This window comes from Echinops telfairi, unplaced genomic scaffold, assembly GCF_000313985.2.
Source record: "Echinops telfairi isolate 266 unplaced genomic scaffold, ASM31398v2 ScPeMD7_7457;HRSCAF=8495, whole genome shotgun sequence".
NCBI classification, from domain to species: Eukaryota; Metazoa; Chordata; class Mammalia; order Afrosoricida; family Tenrecidae; genus Echinops; species Echinops telfairi.
In genome coordinates this window covers 32,046,235-32,054,762 of record NW_022111357.1, presented here as the reverse complement: position 1 = coordinate 32,054,762, position 8,528 = coordinate 32,046,235, and the positions used below count along the sequence as shown (strand labels likewise).

At 44.8% G+C, this 8,528-nt stretch overlaps 1 protein-coding gene across 1 annotated transcript in view; it reads left to right on the top strand.

Moving 5' to 3' along the window:
• LOC101661408 (arylacetamide deacetylase-like 3) overlaps positions 1 to 8,528 on the top strand; it is a 15,983-nt gene that overhangs the window by 3,134 nt on the left and 4,321 nt on the right. Inside the window, exons 2-3 of the mRNA XM_004705419.1 lie at positions 4,344 to 4,560; positions 7,481 to 7,544. Of these exons, the coding sequence (XP_004705476.1) occupies positions 4,344 to 4,560; positions 7,481 to 7,544 (281 nt within the window). The remainder of the gene's footprint in view (positions 1 to 4,343; positions 4,561 to 7,480; positions 7,545 to 8,528) is intronic.

Sequence of the window (8,528 nt, the reverse complement as noted above, 5' to 3'; positions counted from 1 at the left end):
CCAAGCATGACCTTACAGGACTCGTCGGACTGTCCCTGTGGGTCTTCAAGAACTCAACTTTCTCCCTTGGACTGGCTTTCAAACTGCTAACAGCCCAACTCTTAATCCACTTACTCCACCACTGTGGCTCTCCATAAAGATGACAAGCTGGAAAACCCTAAGGGGCAGCCCTACTCTGCCACAGGGGTCTCTGTGAGTTGGGAATCATCTGATAGGATCCAGTAATTACCTCAGAGGAATGCCTTTTCTGGCTGACCTCTGAATTCTTCCTGTAGAGCTTATGGCTTATGGTCTGGTTGTACTGCCTCTTGTCAACCCCCTTCCATCTTCTCCAGGTCTGGGTGTGATTTTAGGCACCGAAGGTAAAACCATTGTGAGAACAGGCCCACTGCTTCACTAAATACCAACGCTATTGGTAGAGCAAAAGGGTTGGAAAGCTACGGAGAGAGGATGGCCAGAACTGGCAGCCACACTATTTTTTTCCCTATGAATGCATTTATCACAGCAGACTTAAAATCTGTGAGCAGTTTTAGGATTGTGAAAAAATTGAACACAAATGAGTGAGAGCTCCCAGGTGTCCTTCCTCCATAGCCCTGCACATTACTGCTTCTCCTACACTAACACCTTATATCACTGGGGAACTTTTTCTGTCATCGTTGAGCCAATGCCGGTCCATCATTACTGTGAAGCCGGTGAACGCCAGAACCTACAAGTGTAGGGTAGAATCTGTGAGAGAAGGAAAACTCTAATATTTTCAATTAATGCAGAGCCATAAAATCACAAAACCAACAGCGGTGGTTTCCTAACAAAAGCCAGACATATGGGAGCTCCAGAAGGAATCCAGTCAGTCCCCTCTCAGCATCTCAGAGTTTCATTGTATTAACCAAAAGTCCCAACTTTCATCTGGGTTCCTTCTTTATTTGGTCCTGAGGGTTTCTGGGTACCTTTCTCGACGTGCTCACTCATCAACGCCAAGAAATTTGGTGGACCCACTGCAAAAGATCCATATTTGTGCCCATTTCAAAGAAAGCTCATTCACTAGAATGTAGCCATGATTGAACAATATCATCAGTATCACGTGCAAATAACATTTTGCTGAAGAAAATTTAGAAACTGTTGTAACAATATATCAATAAGGGATGGCAGAAAGTCAAGCCTGATCCAACAGTCGATGGGGAACAAGGGATGTCTTTGCTGAAGTCACATGGGCTTGGGCTGAATGAGAGTGTTGTAGTTATGTAACTTTTTGTCAATTTGAGAGGATTAAGAGTGAAGGGATGGAGACTAGCCTGTCAATCAGGTGATAGACAATGAGGTCTCTGTGTGGTCATGGCCTTCTCCTGAGGATTCTGCGAACTCCGAACTCCGGTATTCCTCCTTGGACGCGGGAGACATTCTCTCTCTCAACTCACTCTCTGGAGACATCCCTGTCAAGAATACACATGGAACCAAACTAATGCCCTGAGCTGGAGGAGCCACATAGAGAACCCTGCCATCACTGAGTTGCTTACAACACCACAAGATCCACAAGCCTTTCCATCCACTGGCCTGTGATCTGCCTGCATTCAGTGTGATTTCATGTATTTCGTGAGTCAGAAGAGGACTTTATTGATTGCTATCAGATATATGGGTTAGTATCAGACTGATAGACATGATCTGGACTGGGCTGCGATGTTTTCTCAATATTCAATTGCTCTTGTATATAAAGCCATTTTTAATACACATATGAGTATTTATGAATTTGTTTCTCTAGTCTACCTGGACTAACACACAGAGAATACTAAAAAAAGTTCATCATTGTTTTACAGCTATGTAATGGTATTCAACTATGTGACTCATAATAAATTATGAATAGCATTTGATAAGAATGTAAACTCTTTAAGACCGGAGTGTGCTCATGAGGAACCTGTGTATGGATGGTGAAGCAGCCATTCTATCAATGGGATACTGCCTGGTTTAAAAGCAGGAAAGGTGAACATAAATCTGGCATTCTTCCAACATGCTTATTCAATATGTATGCTGAGACATTTTTCTGAGAAGCTGGACTATTTGAAGAAGAACTAGGTAGTAGGATTAGAAGAAGACTCACTAACAACAACTTACAACATCCCAAGAACCAGAAATGACACAATCTTACGTGGTGAAATGTTAAAAATTGGAAGCTGTCTCTTTGAGGACTAAGATGTTCCTGACCCAAGCCATGGTATTTTCAATTGCCTCAAATGCAAGCAACACCCAGCAGATGAATAAGTAAGACTGAGGAATTGGAAAAGTTGAATTTGGGGGTCAGAGGAGAATATTGAATATGGTGTGTGTAGTGATTAATAGTATGTGTTATGTTGCCTTGGCAATGATTTGCAGTGATTTGGCAGATGTTATGAAACAAATCTCTGTTCTGTGATACTGTGTGAGCAGCCATTCAGTTAAGAGGAGAATTTATTTGAGGTGTGGCCTGCATCCAAAGTATATGTATCTCCAGCAAAGCTTGATCGTCTGGATTCTTCATGCGGCTCATCATTCTCTGATGTATAGTTCTTGGGACGTGAGCCTACTGTCTGACTTATAAATTTCTGGATTCCCTTAATCTTACAGACTTGCCCTTTGCTCTGCAGATTTTGGATCGTCTGCCCTTTCAACCACGAGGTTCAGGGAAAGTCTCCAGCCTGATTTCTGACTCACCGATCTATTAGCACATTAAATTGTTTTGGAGTAAGTGAGCCAGAATGCTCCTTATAAATTACGATGATCTGCTACGTCTTCCATAGGGTCATTGCACGTGAAAACGTGACAATGAATAAGGAAGACTGAAGAAAAACTGATGCCTTTTTAAAAATTATGGTGATGGTGAAGAACATTGAATACATCCCGAGCTGCCAAAAGAACATAAATCTGACTTGGAAGAAGTACAGCCAGGATGGTCCTTAGAATTAAAGATGAGATTTCTTTGTTTCAAGTACTTTGGCTGGGTTATCAGAAGGGGTCAGTCCCTGGAGAAGGAGATGGTGCTTGGTAAAATAGAGGGTGGGTGAAAAAGAGGAAGACTTTCAGGGAGGTGGATTGACATAGCGGTTGCAGCAATGGGAGGCTGTAACTGTGCTCCAACCTAGCCAGGTCTCCTCTCATGCTCTTTGATCATGTTGTCAGGAATGACCAGTTCTTGGAGGAGAACATCATACCTATCAGAGGGTCAACCAACAAGAGGAAGACATAAAACAAGGTGGATCACCTACTGCTGCAATCATAAGGGCAACATAGCAACAAATGGGAGGATGACCCAGGACAGGGCCGTTTTTCATCGTGTTGTGCATAGAGGGAACCCACACAATGGTACTGAACCAGAACTTTGACAAATGCCCAGACATGTGGCTGGGATGACGACATCGTGCTGAATTGTTTCACTGCCCTGAGAATGCCCCATTTTCAACCTCTTGATCTCTTTTCCTCCCCGCTGAGCTGCTGGAACCGTGCCCTTCTCTCGGTGTCCTTTTACCTTTAGTGGGATATTCAAATCATGTGTAGGCAGCTCTTTCGGATTCGCCTCTGTTATTGTGTTTATTGTTGTTGGGTGCTGTCGGATGGATCCCGACTCGTGGCCCCCCCTGAGACAGAGTAGAAATGGACTATAGGCTTTTCCCGACTCTGCTCTCTGCCAGAGCTCGTCACCCTTCTTTCTCGTGCAGCACTAGCTGCTGGTTAACGACATGCAGTCAAAGTTCTCCCCAGATCTTTTTGAAATAGTAATTCTTTTTGATTTTGAAAAATTTCAGACATGTACCCAAGACAAGAGAAGATGATAAAGATCCCCTACATATCCACCACTCACCCAGCTTCAGGGGTTATTGACTCCCGACTAATCTGTGATGACCTGCACCCCATCCTGTCCTACTTCTCCTTTAACTAAAGCAAGCCCTGGACATTGCATCCTGAAATCCCAAAAAGATGTCAGGAGTAGCTCTAAAAGATGAGAACCATCTCTTTCTTGATGAACTAGAACCACAGTACTAGTAGTCTAAGTATTCCTTACTGAAGCCGAGTCCGGGAGCCTGGGTGAAGCAGGCATCACGTGAGGATGGTCATGGTTTGGGAAATGCTCCATACTCCAGGTAGAGGGACCTATGAGAGGTGGCTGATGTGTGGCTTGCTGGGAGCAGTGGAGTCAGAGGGTCAGACTTGGGGTCATGAGCCAGGCCCTGGATGGGGTCCACTCCATCATGATGCAGCATGTTGAGTAAGTCTGTGGCCAGTCTGGCACTTCAGAAAGAGCTCCAGCCACTCTGTGGAGGGTGGGTGTGGAAGGAGGTTGTGGCCAATTCTTCCAGAGTTTTCTTTTCTGTATCCAACAGGGGAAGGTTTTGGAGGCTCTGAAAATCTGCTCTCTGCCCCGATTTGTCCGTTTTATGCATGATCTCATGCCAGTAAAGCAGGATCCAGATGTCGTGGTCACAGACCTCCGTTTTGGATCAAACCCTGTGAAGCTGTACCAGCCAAAGACGTCCTCCTTGACCCCCAGGACTGGCATCATATTCTACCACGGTGGTGGGATGGTCCTAGGAAGCTTGAGTAAGAATGTTTCCTCAGATCTTGTAAAAATTAAATGTATCCCAACCCCATAGCAGGGTCCCCCACCATCCAGCATATAGCTGTGTTTCAGAACAGAATCTCAGCATCTGTGAGGCATGAAAAGTCACTCTGGTTTCCTGGAACCACTCATGCCCATCATCCAAGTGGCAAAGATATGAAATGTATTCATCTCTTTTGGAAGTCAGGTGATATCTAAATCCTAAACTCATAGCTTTGAGTTGCTTTGAACATTGACTACATAGGATAGAGTAGAATTGCCCTCTAAAGTCTCCAGGGTGGTAATGTTTATGGGATGTGACTAGCACATCTTTTCCTGTGGTGTGGCTGGTGAATGAGAACCACCAGCCTTTTGGGTAGCCGCCCTGTGCTTAACCGGGATGCTCGACAGATTGATGTGTAGTTAGATAGATAGGTACATAGGTTGGTGGGTGGATGCATGGATGGATGGGTAGATAGATGATAGATAGATAGATAGACAGGAAGGCAGGCAGATATATAACTGAATGAGCCCTGGTGATATAGCGGGTCATGCTTTGAGCTGCTAACCACTAGATCAGCAGGTAGAAACCGTCAGCGGCTTACTACTCCTCTCAAGATTGATAGTCTTAGAAACCCACATTCCACCCCGTCGTATAGGGTTGCTATGAGTTAGAATAGACTGAATGGCAGTGCATTTCATTTGGTACATACATATGTGTATGTTTGTATGTATAGTTATATGATCACACAAGTACTTTTTAACTGAGGTGAAAGTCACATGACATGAGTCATGTTACAGTGTATAATTCAACGACATTTCATATATTCACATTGTTTTGCAGCCACCAACTGAATTTAGTTGGACGTAAGAATATTTGAAGTGAAATTAACTCAGGTTGTTTCACATTAAATTTTGCCTGAGATAACTTGTGATGTCAACAAGAGGACAAGACGTTTGAGGAATATTCCTGAGAGGAAAAACTCAAAATGGAGAGAATCTCATTATCTTCCCCTTTTCTCTTACAAGTTTGAGGGCAAATACCCCTCTCCTTTTTCAAAAATTTGATTGGTGCTGTCTGGTCTTAGAATGCCAGGGTCCCATTGCAGTTGACAGGTAAGATAGGTACGTAGATGAATGGATGGGTAGATGGATGGATAGCTAGGCAGGTATGTAGTTAGGTAGAAAGATGATAGTAGATTGATGGGTAGATAGATGATTGTCTGATAAATGATAGGTATGTGGGTGGTAGGCGGATACATACATAAATACATACATACACAGATAGGTGGATAGTCAAGTTAACAGACAGATAGATGGATGGATGGATAGCCTGAGATAGAGAAGGAGGTAGCAGTAGACGGGGATAGCTAGACTGATGACAGATGATAGATAGATAGATGACAGACAGACAGACAGATAGAGAGCTGTGTTTGAATTGACTCTTACTCATGGCGACCTTCTGCACAACACAACAAACTGTTGCCAAGTCCTGTTTCATTTGAATCATTGTCAGGATGTTCCAGTCCATTGTTGTGGAGATTTTGTCCATCTGTCTTACTGAGGGTCTTCCCTGCCTTCACCTCTCTTTCACCAAACATGATGTGGACTCCTCTAGTGATCACTCCCTCCTGGTGGTGTGTCCAAGTCGAGTGAGGCAGAGGATGAATGCTCTGTTGGGATTCATGAAGTTTCGAATTGGCTAATTTTCACAAGTTCATCACCAAGTTGTTCTTCCTAGTCTGTCTTTTTCTAGAAGCCCTGTTGGACCCTGTGCACCAGGGAGACCCTGCCGGTATTTGAAATACTGGTGGCAGAGCTTCCAACATCATAGAAACACTGTTGTTTTTACAATTACGACATTGCAATTACAACATGACCATATTACAACACACTGACAGATGGTGGGTGGTCAATTGTAGTAGGGATGAGAATAAAAATTTACAATAACTGTCTCTTGTTGGGAATGCATGATAAGATGTCAGTAACAGACACTGTCTACTAAGTGCTTAGTTCCAGCTGGCACCATGGAAGCTCACAACAGTCCTATGAGGGAGACAGAATCATAATCCCTGTTGGGCACAGGGGGTGGGTGTGTGTGAATCAAGGTTCAGGGAGGTGAAGGGACTTGCTGGGAGCTGCTTTCGCTCAAGCTAGAAAGAGGCAACATTAATATTGAACCTCGGCTGTGGGGCCCAGAGTTTACATCCTTCCCACGGTGTTTCACTGCCTGGCAGTTTTTTGGATGGTAGTACCTATCAGGACAGGCAGCGCCATCTAGAAAGTTGGTCAGACACCATAACTGAGGAGAAATTGCAGAAGCTTGCTGGAGGTCTAGAAGCACATTTTCAAACTCTAGTAGAGTCTGATTTTTCAGAAGGAGATGGTCATATTTTTCCTCTGAGAGACCTGACACAAAGTGAACTTGAACCTCCAACCTTCCTGTTAGCAGCTGAGCGTGTTAACTGTGCCCACTAGGCCTTGGAGAGCACAGTTCCACTCTGTTACACATGAGGTCAACTGACACATAGAAGGTGGAGTCTTGATAGCAATTGAGAAGTTGAGATTTGATGGGAACTGGAAAATTAAAAGGTGGCGCAAGCACTCAACCAAGCCGTCAGTAAAAAGGGAGCAGTTAGAGATACCTGGGAGCCCTGGTGGAAGAGTGTGTTGTGTGTTGGGCTCCTTATCACAAGATCAGCAGTTCAAAACCACCAGCTGCTTCTTGGGAGCAAGATGCTGCTTTCTAATTCCCATACAAGTGGACAGCATCATAAATGCCCAGGGGCAGGTCTACTCTGCCCCATAAGGTTACAGGGAGTCGGAAACCCCACGATGGCAGGGAGTTTAGGTGAGTAACAACACCAGCAGAGAAGGCTTGCTGGCTCCCAGAGCAAAGATGAACAGCATCTTCTTTTCCAGAATCCTATCACCGCATATGCTGTCACTTGTGCAAGGTGAGCGGCTCCGTGGTTCTGTCTGTTGGGTAAGTAAGGGGGCGAGCAGGGGAGAGGGGAGGAAGCTTGGTGCAGGGTGGGCAGCGTTCCAGATGAGGGTTTGGGGAGGTGGAAGTGGGTGGAATGTTGGGTTGGGTTCCAAGAAGCCAGTGGGTGAGAAAACAAGGAAGACAAAGGGAGAGGAAGAAGGATGCAGACAGAGAGAAAGATTAAAGAGCACACTCCTGTGTGTGGTCCTGAGACATGTAGAAACAGATGTTTTGTTCAAATCGCTTCACCTGGAAACAGCGTGGGGCATAATGTTTATTAAGTAGGTGAGTTACAGAGTTCTCATTGGGGTGGATCACATTGGGGTGGATCAGTTGTCTGTTGAGAGGCACACTCTGGCATGTTCTGGAAACTTTGTCCCTCCCTCTACTAAATGCCAACATGGTAACCAGTCCAACCTAAAATCATTTGGCCATTTCCAAGTGTTTCCTAGAGGGATCACCCTGAATAGGAATTATGAAGAGAAAGAGGAGAGAGAGAGAGAGAGAGAGAGAGAGAAAGGGAAAGAGAGAGAGAGAGAAGCAAGTAAGCAAACAAGTTCTTCTAACTGGTCTCAAGCCACCTGGAACCTGGAAGGGAGCTTGGAGGACATTAGGCAGGAACTGGCCTGGCTCTCTTCACATAGCATCTTCACATAGGCCAACAGAGGAGCTGGCATCACGAGTTGGGTGGCCAGATCCTTCTGCCTGACCCTCCCCACACAGGCTCTGTATTAGTCTGGATACTTTGGAGAAACAAATCCACAGAAACTCATGTATAAGAGAGTTTTATGTAAAGAAAGTGTGCATCACGAAAACATCCCAACCAATGCTGCCCAAGACCACAAGTCCAACATTAACCCATTAACCCAACACCAGTCCACAAAGTCTTCCACCTCACAAAACAGAGGCAATGATGCCGACTGCAGGAGGAAAGCTGAGTCAGTGAATAAACAAGCATCTCAGCACTAGCAGGGGTCTCCACAC